This window comes from Stegodyphus dumicola, chromosome 2 (assembly GCF_044657685.1).
Source record: "Stegodyphus dumicola isolate Sdum_Otavi_A_Nest chromosome 2, ASM4465768v1".
Taxonomy (NCBI): domain Eukaryota; kingdom Metazoa; phylum Arthropoda; class Arachnida; order Araneae; family Eresidae; genus Stegodyphus; species Stegodyphus dumicola.
The window spans coordinates 143649835-143669271 of NC_140769.1; the positions used below are offsets into that span (position 1 = coordinate 143649835).

Consider the following 19437-nt stretch of genomic DNA (forward strand, 5'->3'; position numbering starts at 1 on the left):
AAACAAGATCCTATTCTCATATTCCCCATCTTTTTCTTAGATTTAATTTTATTTTCAACTCTATCTTTCCCTGCATCTGAACCAATAGTATTAAACACGCTTACCTTGCTGTCTTCTAAATCGGCATTTACCTGGCGAAGTCGGCTTTCTTCCCTTACCAGTTCTTCAGCAATTCTATCCAGCGTAAAATCTACGTCCCTCCACCTATGGATCAACTGTACAATGCCAAAGTATTCCGGGGGTAATCTCCTTATTGCCTGAAATCCTTTAAAAAGATCTGCCAAGTTGTGACCAGCTTCAGCCAACTTCTTTGCAGTCATTCTTATCCTCGCGATGAATAATCCTATTTCTTCATTTGGCGTATATCTAATACTAAAAAATTCATCCAGTAACTGAATCCTTGCTCTTGTTTTAAGTTCGAATTGCTTCTGTAGAACTTCCCATGCTTCTTTACCACTTGAACATTCTTGTATCAGCGGCCTGAACTCAATTTTAATTCCATAATATAAGGTAGTGAAGGCTCTGTTCTCTCTCAGTGTGAACTCCTGCTTTTCACGCCTTGTTGCACTTTTATCTAATTCTTCTTTTTTGTCCTCTATGAAGCTCCAACAATTTCTATCCAGTAACAGCATTTTCATATCGACTTTCCATCGATCCCATTTGTCATGGTTTAACAGCTCAAAACCTTCAGGTAGTAATGACATCTTCAATTAAGTGTGAGCACAACAACTTGGAACAAACTTCTAAGACAGGTCAGATTCTTTTCGTGGATAAGAGCCCTCTTCACCTACATTCCTTCAATGCTGAGTTCAACTGGATGACCGATTAGCTGTTGGCGCTGGGCCCATAACCCTGTTGGCAGTTGTGATAAAGGCAAAGCATATTTTGCTTCCCTTAAATAAAGCTAAGACTAATCTAAATAAAATTCATGCTTTATTCCGTAAATTAAAATAAAAGAGCTAACACTGTAGCCTTTACATTTAAAATCATTTGATTGAAAGTAAACTAGCATTATATTATGCTAACTCATAATAACACAAGAGAACAAGACATTCGCCGATACCGGCGTACATTATATAATACTCGGCCAACCAGCCGATCTTGACGTCATCGGCCAATCAGCGGCAACCACGTTAGCTTATCGCCGATTGACCTCCGATCAAAATTTGCATGTGGAATGATCTATAATCCGGACCTCAAAGCTACAAACTTTCTGCGCATGCATTGCTCTGAGGCATGCGCGTAAGACCTTTACGGCTGCGAATATGTGTGTGCGCAGGCCCAAAATATGTTTACTGTATAACACACGGTATGTATTACTGTATAACGCGGTATGTTTACTGTATAACGCGTTTAATGTATAACGGACGGTATAAGCTAAGCTAAAATTATCTAATTTAGTTAATATTGCAGATTGCGTTGTTCCTTAATCTTCGAATTGGATCCGGCTTATTATTTTTTGCAGACCGTTAGAGCAATTTTATAAAAGTAAGCTTGAACGTTCGATTATGTCAAATAGGATATATATTTACTAATATGTAAAGGACCTACAAAGCGAAAGTATATTTTGAAGTCCATTAAACAAAAAGTGGAACTGCTGCAAAAAATGGATAAAGGCATATCCTTTGTTTATCTAACCATTCTGAAATCTGTTTATCAATTTCACGCTGCTCTGCGGCGAGGGGACGCCGTGGCGCGCAATGAATTGGAAGTTGATCTGTCAGCACTATCCGTATCTTCAGGGCAGATGTTTTTATTTTATTTGGCTTATAATTCCTTTCTAAATGTAGTATTTCATCTCGATGTACTCAGTCTTTGATATGATTTAAATCAAATTCCTCGTCATTATAATACGCTTCCGATAGCGAAGAAAGTAAAGTAAACAAATAAATATTAAGCTTTTTTTTTTTTTTTTTTTTTTTTTTTTGTAAATTTTGATACCCTTTAGATAATAATTGTTCTTTATTTCATAAATTACGGTTTCATATTTTTATTTTTATAATTTCTGCATGCCATCTTACCAGATTTAAGCTGATGATCTATAATCCGGAAAAATCTATAATCCGGAATTGTCGAAGTCCCGACGAGTCCGGATTAACGACTTTTGACTGTAGTTCCATTTCAGACACCTTGTACTTGATGATGATATTTTTTTACAAATTTCACAACACAGCATTCTAAAGCAAGTCTCTTTCTTTCAAATGCCAAAATTCATTTGACAAAATATGATTAAACATGCCAATGCGAACTGTTTGCGCAGATGTTATTTGCAGGAAATATTTGATGGTATTTGGTGGGAAACTTTCCTTAACCTGATATAATAGATTTGTGAAGGCCTTTTCTTCCATTGCAAGAACCTTTTATAAATTGACACACAAGCAAAAGTTTTTGTGATAAAAAAAGGTGAGGATGAATTTTACACAATGAAGGAGGTTTTAATACCTGCAAAAATTCTTGCATATCCTCAGCTCTACAAACCATTTGGCAACTAATTTTGGCAAGATTATTTGAAATCTTTGATTCTGGTACAACTGTTTGTTACGAAATTTTGGCCAGCTGGTGATGATTTTGGTGACTAACTTTCATCACCAATTTTGAAAGTTGCCCAACTTGGCGACCTTTTTTGATACCTGGATAACATAATTGGCCCAACCCCTATGGAGCTGTAACTGTATCTGGCACTGGAAATCAAAGGTACTGGAAATTTCTCAGGAGATGGAGAAAACTATATAAGACTGGAAAAAGTATTAGTTTTCAGTAACTTGATATCGCTACATTTGCACATGTATGTTTTGATTACAAATATTTCTCATCACCTCTTTGATTATGTAACAATTATCTTAGCTTGGCTTTGTGCTTCGTAGCCAAGGGGCACTCTTTCCTACCTTGATCCATTTCCCGGCTGGAATTTAGTTGATAGTTTACACTGTGATGTTCCTTAGGGATTAAAAGAACAGAGCTTATAGAAGCCGCAAGGCTACATAAGCATAAGCAATTAGATCGTGTCTAGTTTTCAGTTTTAATTCAAAATTTAGCTGAGAGTATTGAGAGTTTAGAGTGTTTAGAAATTATTGTGTGAGCTTACACTTTTGATACTTTTAAGCATTACCTTGTATGCAATGTTCTTAGTAGTCTGAAGTGGCAACTACTGACTGTGCTCTGCCATACCGAGAGGAGCCGTACAAGTACTTTTGCATGAAAAGTTCCAGAACTGTAGACTGTTTTTGGAAAAATTAATTTCATCAAGCTTTCATCAGTTCTGCGTTCATTCAATCCCTTACAAACCTCCTACACAAGTAACAATATTAAGGAGTACATAGATACAATCAATACCACATACAAATGAAAGAAATAGAGAGCGCAAAACTGTTGAAAATCCACTTCACTTTGCAATTTCAGCATTCCATGAGCGTTATAAAATTATTAATCACCAGGATAATTATGTTAAAAATCCAAATGAATATTTTAATAATTTATGATAATAGGTAAGCACAAAATATTTCCGCACATTTAGCATTTTAATGGAAAATTTTGAACTTATTTGGCCTTTAAATAATATACTTTGATGGAAAGAAACAGACTACTACCTGACTTACCCCGTTTTATCAACAATGGATTCTTTGACTGAAATATAAGACTTTGGAAAAATACCCCAGGTCTTGTTTCTTGTCGAACACCCAAAAAACCAATCTGCAAAAAAACACTGAAGATTAATGACTGGTAAAAATGGTTTAACAAAATAATATGCCTTATCATGAGAAACAAACTTAAACAGCATATATCAATAACAATGCAATAAGCTCTTCCACATCATTTATGTAATATTTTGGTTCATTCACAATACAATAACATTTCAGTACTTTTCCGTTTTGCCGGCGCAGGTGATAAAGTCACCAATAATGGTACAACTGATGCCAAACAGAATATCCTCGCTGGTAACCTTTACTTTAATGTATTAAAGAATCTTGCCTTTTACCCTTCGTTTTCAAAACAAGTCACAGCCATTTCTGATCAGATTGATTGTTTCTTACAATACTCGCATACAATTACATAGAATTTTTGCCAGATCGTTCAATTTCATGCCCTAAGGCCATTCATGGTACGAGTAAAGTTTATTATGATGCAATCACACCACTCACCTGAAGGCGAAAATATAAAAAAGCAAAGTCAAGGGTTAAATTCATCCAGTCTAATGAGAATGCACTAGTGAAGTAAAGCACTGCAGTTTTACATAATTTCTGAGTAATCTATTCGTACCAAATTGAAATAATTCTTGCATTTAAACTTGTATTCCAAATTAAGATTTAACTTGAAATTAATGTAGATAATTACTGAGAGAATTAGATTTTTCTAGCGTAGTTTACGCGAGATGAGATCACTTGGGGTCATGTGATATGAACCGGCAAATCAGGACGATAAACCATGAAAGCGTAGTAAATTCTTAAATTATCTTAAATTAATGTCTTTTTACAAATTTATTGTCTTTTTAAAAAATTTTAAACGATATTAAAATGTTTATGCCTTCGAAATAAAAAATTCTTAGAACTGACATTTGTTAAAATTTTTTATGCGTATGTTTTATGTTGTCACCAATACAGTCTGCTTGGCGAGATTTGCACCGGCAAAACTGAAAAGTAACAATATTTCAGGGTGCTACTTTGGTAGACGGTTGCACGGATTTTGCCTTTTGGCGATTTTTCTTTGCCTAGCAATATGACTTAAACCAACTGCTGGATAAGTTATTTATGCTAACCGATACTTTGTTGTTATTTTTTTAAATAACATGTTTAATCATTCATAAATTCCATGTTTTAAATATCATTTATGGCTTCTAAATATTAAAAATCAATTAAATTTTGCATTTTTATTTGAACTAAAAATTTTATTGTTTATGATATTTTATATAATTTTATGTTGTAGAGGATGTAATCAATGACATCACGTTACTTTAAAACGTGATGTCATTGATTACATCTATTTTAATATCTATAAATTGAATGTTTTAAACACCATTTATGGCTGTTAAATATTAAAATATAATTTAATTTTGTATTTTAAAAAAATGATTTTATTGTGTATGATTATTTAACTAATAATCAGCTCCCTGATTGGTTAATGAATATTTGTGCATTACTGTGCCATTTTAAAATTTTATTATTCATCTCTTCAAATTCCTTAGATTTCAAAGCGAATGGATATGTCCGTTTCAAAGATGATTGTTGTTATTGGTAAGTACCAAGAATTATTGGTATCAGAATTAAAAAAATGTCCTTTGTGACCTTATTTTGGCCAACCTGGCTTTCCAAATCAAAGATTTACTTATAAATTGCTACGAGGATCAGAGGAAATTCATTTTAAATTTTTGGAGGAAACCTCGCTAATTGCTTCTTTAATGAAGTGCGAGAGATGTGGATCACAGATAAAGATCATTAAAAGAGCCGATTCTGAGAAAAGCCGTATATGGTATTGTCGTCACGGTGGAAGAAATAACCGCTGTAATGGTAAAAAATGTATTAGACATTCCTCCTTTTTTACCGGCAAATTTTTTTCATCGATATCTAAATTATGATTCCGATTTTTTTTGGTACTTATGAATATACAACAGGTTAAATTCTCAAAAAAATAATAGTACATATTTTTCTTTTACTTTATAACTGTATACTTCAATTTTTATTAAAAAACTTAATACAGTCCTGTCAAAAATTACTGAGATATTTATTGCCACATATGTTTAAGGTTAAATAATTACAGGGGTGTTTGTGGGACCCTAAAAAATCCCCTGAAACTTTTACGGACTTACAACCGACATTTTGGAGTTTCGAGAAGGGGGGAGAGAAATGAAAAATTACAATTATGAAGTACTGAATGACCAATTATAAAAGTTCAATGAATTACTTTTTTTGCAAAATTAATAACCATAAATTTTCAAACATATAAACTACTACATTTTATGTAAATATTTTAAATTACCTGAATTAATTCTTTAAAAAAAAATTATCCAATTTCTGCTGCTGTTTTTTATTTTCTGATGTTTGTGGGCTTGTCTTTCTTTTGTGATGAACTTCATAATTGCAGGAAGGTTGACTTTTATTTTCCTCATTTACAGTTGAAGAAATTTCCTTGAGAACTGCACATGCAGAGGTAGAAGCAGTTTGCTTTTCTGCTAATGTTTTTCAGAGACTTTTATAGGTGACTCATCTGAAATACATGTTTTTAAGTCCTCTTGATATATTTTCCAACTTCTGTTCATATTCAGTAAGAGATATTTGTGAATTGGATCAGTCATTGGATTTTTTGAGCCATATTTTTCACATGAGGTTTCTTTAGAAGCCATTAAATCATATTTAATAATCTGCACTGCATCTAGGGAATCAATCTTAAGAGAGGTTCTATAGTCAGTGACAAGTGTATCCATCAAGTTGAATGCACTTTCCACTAATGGGCCATGGAAGCAGCTAAGGCAGGCTTTGACCAATTTAGCCAATGTAGGATACTTATAATCATTTGTGAAATCATCTTTTAAATTAAAAACTTTAGACCAATTTTTATCAATTGTACACTTGACTTGATTTCCACTTTCATCAGATGTGTAGAGCATTTCTTTGGTGATATCAATATCACTCTAGAATAACCTTATTTCAGCTTCTACTTTTGACTTTTCATTATCACTAAAAATATGGGACATAAAAGATGATAATTTTTCAAAAGCTAATATTGTACTGGTTTTACCTCTTAGCTCTGGATCTAATGCTATAAAACTAATTAGATATGAATTTTTAAGGGGTAATTTCTGTTTCATATGCTGTGCTGTATTAGTATAAGCTTTCATCAGAGAAATTTGGAATTCTTTTGCAATTGGATGATTTTTTGATAATTTCTTCAGGAGAATGAAAGCTTCTGCACCAGTAAATATTACTTTGCTAGGTAGATGGAGTTCTGGATTTGTGACATCAACCTTTAATAAATCATTATAAGATGTGCACTCTATATTTTCTGGCTTCATAAAAAAAGAGAAAAATTTTGCCATCAATTTATAAATACTGGAATGTATTAAATGAAGCATTGTTTTTTTTTTTTTTTTTTTTTTGTTTCAAATAATTTAATATATGTGTTGAACTCTGGTAATACTGCTGAATACAATGCCATATGCAATAAAGTTTTGTTTTGCATAACAAATAACCCATTTAGTATTCTTTTTTCCCGAGCTAAAGCATCCTTTGTGAGTTGTTGGGAATGCAAGCAAGAATACACCCCTTCAACAACTTTTTTCTGAGCTGCAGAAATATTTCTTTTATTGTATACAGTTTCAACATAAGAAAAATAATCCCCTTTATCAGTTTTATCCAAGTAGTGAAAATAAAATGCAATAAGAGCATCCCACAGATCTTTGATTCTTTCTAAAACACATAAAATGTACACCCACCTATGGTCTGGTCTCTTCAAGTTTTTTAATGGCAAGGGATTCACAGATTTTGAAAAAATTTTCTCTTTTACTGCAGCTTTTCATATCAAAATAGATGTCATCAAACAAATCTTCTAGTAAGTATCTTTCAAAACATGAAGCAAATTTTTTTGCACAGTTATTAGCTATGTGACATGTGTCACCATCAATATGTAATAAGTGGGGTGCTTTGTTTGATCGTAGTCTGGTTTCAACACCCTTTTTTTTTCCACGCATGGTGTTACATGAGTCCATTAATACACTAATTAAGTTTGCCCATGGAATATTATTATCTTCAATAGTATTAACAAGAATTAAAACAGCTTCTAAATTGCAAGATTCCATCTTTAGAGATGAAAAATGATTAACTACAACTTCATTTTGATTGTTGTCATAAAACTGCACCAATATTGCCAGTATACTTTCTTGAGCATTGCTAGTACTTTCATCCAAATTTAGAGAAAATGGAGTCTCCTTTAAAGTTTTAATGATATTTTCCTTAATAGTTTTTGCGAGCCCATATTTCATCTTATAACATGCAGTAGTCCTGGACATTTCCAACGAGTTTAGTGCCGTCTGATCACGGCTCAACTGTTTACAGAGTTCAATTAAATTGGGAGCTTACATTGAAAAAAAGAGAATTCTCGGCGATAAACGAAGTTATTAATACCTCTTAGCGTGCTTTTCTTGTCACTATATCCAATGGCTGAGCATCAGTCTCTAGTAAGTCACCAGTATTTTTTTAATTAGCATAATTACTTAAAGTCATTGAATGTCTAATGCACTTTGAATATTTTATGTGCGTCACAGTTTTAGAATGATTTGTGAAAGCCTTGAATCCTTCCCCACCATACTTCAGCAGTCAGTTACAAAAAACACAATATGCTTGTTCAGCAACATTTCTTTTCTTGCACCATGTGCCGATGGTATCCCCATTACCATCTCTCCGTTCAATCTAATTCCACCTAAATGCATTACGGACACCTTCTTCTAATTGTATAATATCACTATTTATATCGAGAAATTTCATAGTGAAATTCTCTTGCGTACATAAATAAAAAAATATTTCAATAAACGAAACGAAAAATTTACACGTGCATCAATAAATGAAACAAAAATTTTACAGAGATAAGACCTTTGAACCCAGAGTCACGTGATCGCACATCTGGTCGAACGAAGTCTCTCCCTTTTTTTTCTGCCGCGCCTACTTGCCGAAAAGAATCCAGAAGAGAATGTCCGAGGACCGGGGGAATGAGTTATAACTCGCAATAAGGAAAGAACAAAAAAGAAGTTTTTCCCCCCTTTTCACGCATTATCACTGCCTTTGGAGAAAGAAAGGAAAAGTTTTCATCACACACAACTGACCTTGCGTTTTCTGCTTTCAAAGCAAACAAAATTACCGAGATCAAAATAAATAATTCATTATTATTCCTACTTCCTTTTGAACGACGATCCCCGGAATTTCCGTGTATCGAAGTTCAAAATCCCCCGGAATTCCAGGGTTTCCCCGGAGCACGAACACCTCTGTAATTACATCCTATAAAACTTATTTTAAAGTATTTGAATTAAGTAATATTCTAATTCTTTTAAATGCTGGTATGATTTTTTAATTCAATATTCAATTTAAGTAATATTTTAATATAATTAAACAATGGCGCAATGTTTATATAGCAATGTTTTTATTCTTTTTTTATACTCGTAGTAAATGTATTTATTTATATTTGCCTGCCATCTTAAAAAACGTTTTCAACAAAAAATTAATCCATTATTTTTAACGCTATTTATTTTTTTAACTATATTTATAAGTTTTGAATACTTTACTATGCGTAAAATCAGGGCTTTTCAAGATGGCTGACGATTGTGAAAACCACGCTAACAATTGCGCCAGCATAAATCGCCAAAAATCCGTGCAACCGTCTACCAAAGTAGCACCTATTTCAGTACCACAATATTCACGGTGAATGCATTTTCATCTATCTAAATCATCATATCCCTTTTCCAAACTCTTAAAATATCTTGATAAACCCTCACAGTTCTTCCTGAACTCAAGAGAATTCAAGAGAAAAATGCTGTTTAATATCTTATTTCAAGTTTCCACTTCATTTTATTATTATTTTATTTTTCCAAAAAATTATTCCAATCCCACTCTACACAGAATCTTGAAACCATTCAGTAACCTAGAGGAATGAATTCTAGTTTTCTTTCTCAAAGTACTCCCCTTCGAACTATTTACTGTACTCATTGAGATCCACAATCAGGGGTCCTTGGCTGTAAAAGAAAACTATGTATAAAATCGGTTCCTACTTACAATCCTTTTGAGCATATAATCCAAGCAATCTTGATGAACGCATTAAATATAACAATATAAACTTCCACCACAATTGCTGCATGTTTGCCATTATAAATTTACCTATTTCTTTATGGCTATGCATAATGTTACAAACTCAGTATCTCATCAATTATAAGGACACTTTTAACAATTAAGATTTCATTAATGATGTAGATGATGACATACTCCCTTTGTAATAATTCTGCACCTGCAATGTACAATGCCAATACGTTGATGTTTAGGCCTGAAGATATTAGCCATGATCGATAAGACATCTATCTACCTAAAAACGAAGCAGAGACAATTTTTATCCCCACCAGTTAGACAAAAGCAATGAACAAAAAATCTTGATGTGGCATTATTTCATCGCAAGCAACAACAAGCCATAACAGTATTACTTACAAAATATGTTGCTCTAGCTATTAATATAAGCTATGTCACAATCGAAAAGAAGATAGCAACCAGCAAAATGCAGAATAATGGTTAAAACAAGAATATAATGGTTAAAACAAGAATGCTTCAATCAATTCACAATCCATATTTGTAAAAATAATGGGTACTTATTCACTGCCCAGGCACAGAAGAATTTTGTTATGCTTAGCAAAAGAATATGCTCTGCCATTCTGGAACAAAGAACACATTAAATCAAATCATCAAATATGGCAATCTTAGTGGTGGCAAGAAATTAGCCACCATATTTGTCAGCATTCAATTTCAGTATTTCTATGAAACTGCACTATTATTAAAATGCTAAGCTACTCTGACTCTGGTATCCAAAACATGAATTTTATTATTTTGTAAGAAATCATTTATTGTAAAAGGTTGAAAATCTTTAATATCTTTCAAAATATCTTCAAAGGTGTATTTTTTTTGTTGCTGCCACAGAAGCTTTGCAAGTTATTGTAAATTTATATAAACCTTCATATTTATTTAATTGTATTTTGGTTTTTATGTATTCTTACACTGTTATATATTGTTTGTATTTATTTAGTGTATTTTAGTAATAACTGAGTACTTCTGATGATCCAAATCTTCAATTTCAACTTTCATTAGAACTGTCTGGCACATTTTTGAGTATACACATCACAATAAATGACCCACATATGAACTACCACATACATGTAAGATAAAAAAAAAAAAAAAAAAAAAAAAAAAAACGATGGCTTTGCTCTTTGCGAACCAGCAACCTTTAATTAATTTTCTGCAATTCAGGATCTTCCCCTAAACCAGTACCTTCTAGAACATTTGCACCTATTACGTAACCTCCTCATATAAATGCTGCGTCATAAGTTTTTCTACATTTTTCTAGAAGCTATTCTGTTACATAACCTTTCATATAAATGCTGCGTCATAAGTTCTCCAAAAACAGATGCATTCTCGGTTGTGAAAAGTTTCCGAAGCAAGCTAAAAAAGAACAAATCAAATCATATGCTGATAGGTTTATTATCAATAAGTCTTTTGCTGAAGCCATCAAAGCTAATAACAATCCTTCTCCAAATCTTATTGCAGAAGCAAAAAAGATATTTGATGACATTAATACTCTAGTCACCTTCCTGAAAAACTCAGGAATACAACTCCTTGCGCAAAACACCCGTCAAAATGCCACTAATACAGTATCAGATGAAACTAATTCTGACCAGCATATTCAATAAGTCAGATTCGCTTAAACTTTGCTATTGGAATGCTGCTGGCATTGTTAACAAAATTGATGAACTTTTGGACTTTTTTATAGAATATAACATAGATATTGGCATGATCTCTGAAACGCATGTTGTTCCTGCCGATAGACTGTATATTGCTAATTATCGCACCCACAGAGGTGATAGACTTTCACAAAGAAGAGGAGGAGCTGCAATTTTTGTTAAAAACTCTCTGCAATCCTGTCTTGTCTCGACAAACTCTGCTTCTGGATTCGAAAGTGTGACTGTTGCTGTTATACTCCCACAATTTGGTACCATCCATTTTACGGCTATTTATAATCCACCACGAAACCGACTTTCTGAAAATATGTTAAAAAACTTACTTCCTGAAGATCAGCAAGTTATTATTGCCAGAGACATGAATGCTAAGCACCTCGAATGGGGATGTCGTCGTTCTAACACCAATGGACGTATTATGCATAATTTTATCTGCAATCATCCTGTCGCATTACATGTACCTTCTGAAGCCACTTATCGTCCTGCCTCTCCAAATCTCTCGGACATCTTGGATATTATCCTTACAAATACTTCTATCCCTATTTCCTTGGAAGTCAAGGCAGAACTTACATCTGATCATGTACCTGTCATTGCTTCTCTTGGTGTTTCTAAAGAAGACCCTCCTATTACCAGAAATAATACTGACTGGATTACTTTTCACAATATCTTAATCAAACATCCTCCTATTTTCACTTCACTTTCTACCAAACAGGATATCGATCTTGCTATTCATATCTTCACTGACAGTATACTGAAAGCTTTCAGAGATGCTACAGTTACCATTCAATTAACTAACAATAATATTCGACTTCCTCGCAGTATCAGAGACATTATCAAAGAAAGAAACCGATTGCTGAAGCTTTGGCACCGTAACTGGGACCCTGCCCTTAAAAGAGAAATCAATATTTTTAATAGAAGAATCAAGAAACTTATCACTGATTTTAAAAAGGAAACAAGAGAATATTTTATATCTAAACTTAATATTAATGATGGTTCTCTGTGGAAGTATCTTCAAAATCTTAAAAGAAGTAGTATTAATAATAGACCTATTCATACGGATACTAAAATTGCCTACTCACTTAAAGATAAAGTCGATATTTTCGCTGAATACCTGGAAAAGCAGTTTACTCCTAATATGGAGCCTATGAATCAGACCTTTAAAGATGTTCTCGAAAACTATGTGTATTCCTGGCTTCATTCTTCTTCGGCTCATAACATCCCAAGGCTTACTTCTCCTATGGAAATTACTAATATTATTAAATATCTCAACATCAAAAAAGCTCCTGGAAGTGATCAAATTACAAATAAAATGCTTCGTAACTTACCTAGAAAACTTATCAGTAAATTCGCTAGTATTCTCAATGCTTGTCTTGCTCTCAACTATTTCCCTGATCCTTGGAAGCAAGCCAAGATCTTTCTTCTTCCCAAACCGGGTAAAGATGTGACCAAGCCTGATGGCTATCGTCCTATCAATTTGTTATCCAGCCTTGGTAAAATTTATGAAAGACTTATTCTCACTAGATTGGAACCTTTTCTTCACCTGCTACCTAATGATCAGTACGGATTCAGAAAAAACCTCAGTACTACTCGACAACTAGTAAGAATTGTAGAATTTGCAGGATCTGCATTCCATAACAAGCAAAGTGTTGCGCTCCTTATGCTGGACGTGGCAAAAGCCTTGGACCGCGTCTGGCATGAGGGGCTCGTCTTCAAGCTTATCAACTTGGGACTTCCTAGAGAGCTCATTCTTCTGATCTTCTCCTTTTTGCAAAACCGCACTTTCTTCGTCGCTCAAGGAAATGAAAAATCCAATTCAAGACCTATAAGATCCAGCGTCCCACAAGGAAGTATTCTCGGTCCAGTACTATATCTTTTCTACATATCAGATTTTCCTCACCCTGGTTTGGACAATTACTCTTTGTTAGCATGTTATGCCGACGATACGGCGATTGCAATTAAATCCATTCAAGCTAATCATGCAATAGACAAAATGCAAAATTACCTCTATGCCGTAGAAGACTGGTGCACAAATTGGCGAGTAAAAATCAATGCTAGCAAGTCACAACTTTTAATTCTTAGCAAAACTAAGAAAAACATTGCTTTTAAAGACCTCTACCTTTTTCAGGAAGCTGTTCCTCTGGTCACAAAGGCCAAATACTTAGGAATTATTTTGAACCAAAGGCTCACATGGTCTAATCACATTAATAGTGTCAAGAGCAAAGCCATGGGCATAATATGCAGATTTCTCCCGGTCATTGGAAAATATTCAAATCTTAGCTTGCGTACCAAAAACATATATATACCACTTGCATTCGACCGATACTTTGTTATGCTGCTCCTGCTTGGAACACGGTCACTCAAACTCAACTGCATCAATTACAAGTAGTGCAAAACAAATTTCTGCGCATTATTACTGATTCTCACTATCTTATCCGCAATAAACTTTTACACAGAGACTTAAAACTTGAGACGATTCCAGATTACATCAGAAGATCTAATGAAAAATTCTTCAACAAAGCTGTGCAACGTGACTTTGTTAATTACTCCCAAGTTTTTAATTATGAAATTCTCTTCGAAGATAGAAGCGTCAGACCACTTGCAGCCCACACCTTCATGGGAGGAGACGACAACTTTTTCACTTAGATCCTCAATTGTTAGCTATTTACACTTCCAATGCATCTGATTTTGATTGAAGTTCTTCTGTTGCTTCGTTGAATAATTGTATTTAAATTGTGTTGTATAGTTGTTTTGTATTGTGTGGTATTTAGCACTACTGATTGATGTTGTTTAATTATATTTGAATTTGTCATTGGAACTATTGCTGTAGTGTATCTTCTCGTATTGTTGTCATTGATTTCCATTGTCTTGGGTCCTCCTTGAAAGCTATGATCGCTCGTCACCTTTTGCGAACTTGTCCGATTGGATTGTCTTGCTCCGTTTGGTACTTCTCTTCTTCCCCTTATCTCCGTTTTCTCATCTGAGATTTTCTAAACGTCCTGATTTATTTATGTCAAGTGCCCTTGGGCTTTAATTTTGGAACCGGCAACATTGCTCTTCGCAATAGCTCGGTCAATTATAGAGTCTAAGCATTCTCGCCTTCGTCCTGCTAACGCTTCCGCTATGCTCCTCTTTCTTTGTTAGAACGTTATGACGTATTAAAGTTTAAAGTCAGTCGCATCTAATAGTTCAATTACTGAATAAGTTATTTGATTAACTTCATCTGGAAAAAGTCATCTGCTATGAATTAAAATAGAGATATGCTTGCTGTTAAAAGTGAAAAGTCCTGAGTCGTCATTTTTCTCCGTACTTCAATCATCCCAGCTTCGTCAACCATCTGCCAGAACGTGTAATGGAATAGCCTCACCATTCGCCCACGATGTGATGGAATAACTGAAAACATTACAGTTATTAATTAGCCGGCAGGATTTATCCTCTACGTGGGAAAAAGCTCGTGGATTTATTTACGAGGGCTATCCAGAAAGTAGATTACGTTTTGGAATAAAAAAATAAACAAAGTATAGGAAACAAATTTTATTATATACAGATGAAAGCCACACTCAAATACTACTTTTCTACATAGTCACCATACAAATTAAGGCATTTATCGTAGCGATGTACGAGCTTGGAAATTCCTTCGTCGAAAAATTCGGCCGTCTGCGCCTTCAACCACTTCGTTACCTCTTCTTGCCTTCCATCTTGCACAAAACTTGTGGTAACCAAGCTTTTCGCTGATGATTTCGTGCAACAAACTTCGCGAAATTTGTGGAAAACTCAAAGAAAGTTCCGTTATTGTGAAATTTCGATTTTCACGGACTTTAGCATCGACTTTTTCGAGAAGTTCAGCGGTCACTATGCTGGGTCTCCCACTTCGATCTTCGTCGTGAACATTGGTTCGGCCATTTTGAAATCTTATGACCCACTGACGCACTCCACCTTCAGTGATAATGTTGTCCCCATACACTTCACGAAGCTGCCGATAGATTTCTATCGGTTTACAGTTTTTTGCAGTCAGAAACCTTATTACTGAGCGCACCTCGCAGCTCGCGGGATTTTCAATTAACGCAGACATTTCAAACCGTCACAGTATCTGAACGGAGCACAGCACGAACCTCTCACTAGCACGGCTAGATGCAGACTGAGCTGCGCAACGCTCTGACCCCAAGATGGCCGCGCTAGCCCCGCCCCTAGCGGACACAGACGGAAACGTAATCTACTTCCTGGATGGCCCTCGTATAACGCGCTTCTAAATTCAACAGTGGGGTAAAGGACAGTGTGTGATCGTCTGATGCTTGTGCTTCTTTTCCGGCGATTCTTAAGTACTTTCCCTCGTCTCCAAAGTTATGCGTTTTATCAAGTGCTTCTAAAGTTATTGATTTTAGTGTTCAAATTGATGTGTATGCGAACTCTTAAACTCAAGATTTTGTGATTGGAATGCTAACACGTTCAAAAATGGAAAAAATGTCAACTGATAAGCAAGAATCCGTAGCTATTGTGGATACAGTGAAATTTCATTTCCCTATTTTTGATGGCACAAGTACAAATTTTCCAATAGATAAATATCTTCTATTGTTTGAAGAGAAATGTGCCGCGAAGAACATTCCAGAAAAGGAAAAGAAATTTGTTTTCTCAGAGTGTATTAGAGGAGAGGCTTTAGCCCTCTATTTACGTGATGGTTTAGATAAAGAATGGAACAACATAAAGGATATTTTCGAGACATACTTCACAACATCGGAATCTGTTACTTTTAGTGATTTTGTGTCTTTAAAATAAGAGGGAAGCACTTCCGCAGAGAACCCGGTAAATGTAAACATCGTCAACTTTGGCGATAATAGTTCAAACCTGGTAACCTAGCTAATTCATCCTATTTGCTTGTGCAAAGGTTGTCGTTGTTCGCATTCGGAGATTTATATTATTCTCTTATTTTTTCTGAATTTTTTAACAACGAATAGATAATTCGCATAATTAAAGAAGTTATCGTCGAAGGATGGCGGGTCTCGGCTCGTTATTTCGGGATCAAAGGAAAAAAATATGGCGGGAGGGGTGAATGCTAATTTGTAACATGGCTGTTCGCGTTATGTTCTTAATTATTAACAGCTGTAAGCACGCAGAACCATGAGGTTTCCAACCCCTATAATAATTTTAAAATGTATAAAGTTCTAGTTTTATTAACAATGTTACTGAAGAAAATTTGATTACTGTTGAAGGTTATTTGTATTGTGAAATATATTATGAAAAAGGACAGGTATTTGTTTCAACGTAAAATGCTTTAAGCTGTACGCAAGTAATAACTGAAAACTATGCAAAAACTGGAAACTGAAAAAAAAAAAAAAAAAAAAAAAAAAAAACTTAAAACTATGTAAATGGATGTATTAAAGGTCATGCATTCATTAATTTATTACATGGGCATGGCTCTTACCGAAATACATCAATCAACAGGCAAAGTACTTAATAATGAAAAAAGACACTTGTAATAGAAATATTAGTATTCTATATGAATTAGAGAAAATACATATAAGTATAATGTAAACGTAAGTATAAGAATACTAATTGTTATTTTTTAAATGAATTTTTACTTCCCGTTATGTTTAATACATTGTTTTCTGTGCTAACTTGAAATTAATGCAAATTTAGACTAGAAGAGAAACACGCTAATGTGACAATCAAAATCGTAAAAAACAACCTTATATTTAGCGTAGGTATAATGAAACACTCAATCGATTTCGAGGGCAGCTAAAGGTCCCTCCTCATCAGGAGAAAGAAATACATAGAAAGAAGAAAATAGGAATCACAGAAACACGTGGTGCTTATCAGCACTGCACGTCGTTATAACTAGATTTTTAATCAGAGTTGCACTGGCCGCCTACTTTTACTGAGCCAGGCTGTCTGATCAAGCATAAAGAAATATTAGCGAAGTTAAAATAGGGAGCGAGGGGCAAATGCACATTACGCTCAAAATCTGAACTTCAAATAATGGAAAGCAACCACTGAACGGATTTTTATACCCTCTGGTAGTACCAAGTGCGAGGAGGTAACGCCATCTATCGGCAAAAATAATTGAATTAAGACAGTAGAATTTTAAAGGCATTAGGAAGGACTGGATTGGACTTCAAATCATTAACTAAACTTTCTAAATCTTTGTGAATGTGAAAAGCATCAAGAAAATCCAATTCGCCTATGGAAGAAGCATTTTTGGATGATTTTTGCAGACCCAAAATCAAAATTATGGTTAAAAGTCCAGCTATGATACGCTATTGAAGACTTGTTAATTTCCCCTTTTTTGACATAAGATTCATGTTCCTTGATACGAAACTTCAACGCTCTTTTTGTTTGGCCAATATATCTTAAACCACACTGACATGATATACTATAAATTCCCCAAGAATTCAAGACAGAAACGCAATTTTTTAGAATCGAAGGGTGAATTTTATTAATAGGGGAGAAACCGACTTGAAAATTGAATTTCTGGAGAATCCGTGCAATTTTATAGCTAACAGAAGGATAAAATGGAAGCACGACAAGGTCATTGATATTATTTCTAACAGTGGAATGTCTTCTTCGATGGGAATCTGAAAATTTTTTGACGGCTTTATCAATAATCACGGGAGAAAATCCACGGTCAATCGCAACTGCTCTCAAATAATTAAGTTCATTGGTAAGCAAAGATTCAGAGGAACAAACTTTTAGCGCACGGAAAACATAATAGTAAAAAGAAGCCATTTTTTGCTTAACAGGGTGGCATGACTTGGCATGGGGTGGTAAACAAACTGCAAAGGGTTTACGGTACACAGTGGTGCTAAAATCGGTTTCATTGCGGATTATTCTTATATAATTCTAATATTCGATATTCTTATAATCCGCAATGAAACCGATTTTAGCACCACTGTGTACCGTAAACCCTTTGCAGTTTGTTTACCACCCCATGCCAAGTCATGCCACCCTGTTAAGCAAAAAATGGCTTCTTTTTACTATTATGTTTTCCGCGCGCTAAAAGTTTGTTCCTCTGAATCTTTGCTTACCAATGAACTTAATTATTTGAGAGCAGTTGCGATTGACCGTGGATTTTCTCCCGTGATTATTGATAAAGCCGTCAAAAAATTTTCAGATTCCCATCAAAGAAGACATTCCACTGTTAGAAATAATATCAATGACCTTGTCGTGCTTCCATTTTATCCTTCTGTTAGCTATAAAATTGCACGGATTCTCCAGAAATTCAATTTTCAAGTCGGTTTCTCCCCTATTAATAAAATTCACCCTTCGATTCTAAAAGATTGCGTTTCTGTCTTGAATTCTTGGGGAATTTATAGTATATCATGTCAGTGTGGTTTAAGATATATTGGCCAAACAAAAAGAGCGTTGAAGTTTCGTATCAAGGAACATGAATCTTATGTCAAAAAAGGGGAAATTAACAAGTCTTCAATAGCGTATCATAGCTGGACTTTTAACCATAATTTTGATTTTGGGTCTGCAAAAATCATCCAAAAGGCTTCTTCCATAGGCGAATTGGATTTTCTTGAGGCTTTTCACATTCACAAAGATTTAGAAAGTTTAGTTAATGATTTGAAGTCCAATCCAGTCCTTCCTAATGCCTTTAAAATTCTACTGTCTTAATTCAATTATTTTTGCCGATAGATGGCGTTACCTCCTCGCACTTGGTACTACCAGAGGGTATAAAAATCCGTTCAGTGGTTGCTTTCCATTATTTGAAGTTCAGATTTTGAGCGTAATGTGCATTTGCCCCTCGCTCCCTATTTTAACTTCGCTAATATTTCTTTATGCTTGATCAGACAGCCTGGCTCAGTAAAAGTAGGCGGCCAGTGCAACTCTGATTAAAAATCTAGTTATAACGACGTGCAGTGCTGATAAGCACCACGTGTTTCTGTGATTCCTATTTTCTTCTTTCTATGTATTTCTTTCTCCTGATGAGGAGGGACCTTTAGCTGCCCTCGAAATCGATTGAGTGTTTCATTATA

The 19437-nt window shown here is 34.5% G+C and overlaps 1 protein-coding gene across 2 annotated transcripts in view; it reads right to left on the reverse strand.

Annotated features, from left to right (window-relative positions):
- mbc (dedicator of cytokinesis protein myoblast city) overlaps positions 1 to 19437 on the reverse strand; it is a 252717-nt gene that overhangs the window by 208519 nt on the left and 24761 nt on the right. For both annotated transcript variants that reach the window (XM_085811171.1, XM_085811170.1), the window contains exon 3: positions 3597 to 3690. In XM_085811171.1, coding sequence (XP_085667297.1) covers positions 3597 to 3690 — 94 coding nt within the window. The remainder of the gene's footprint in view (positions 1 to 3596; positions 3691 to 19437) is intronic.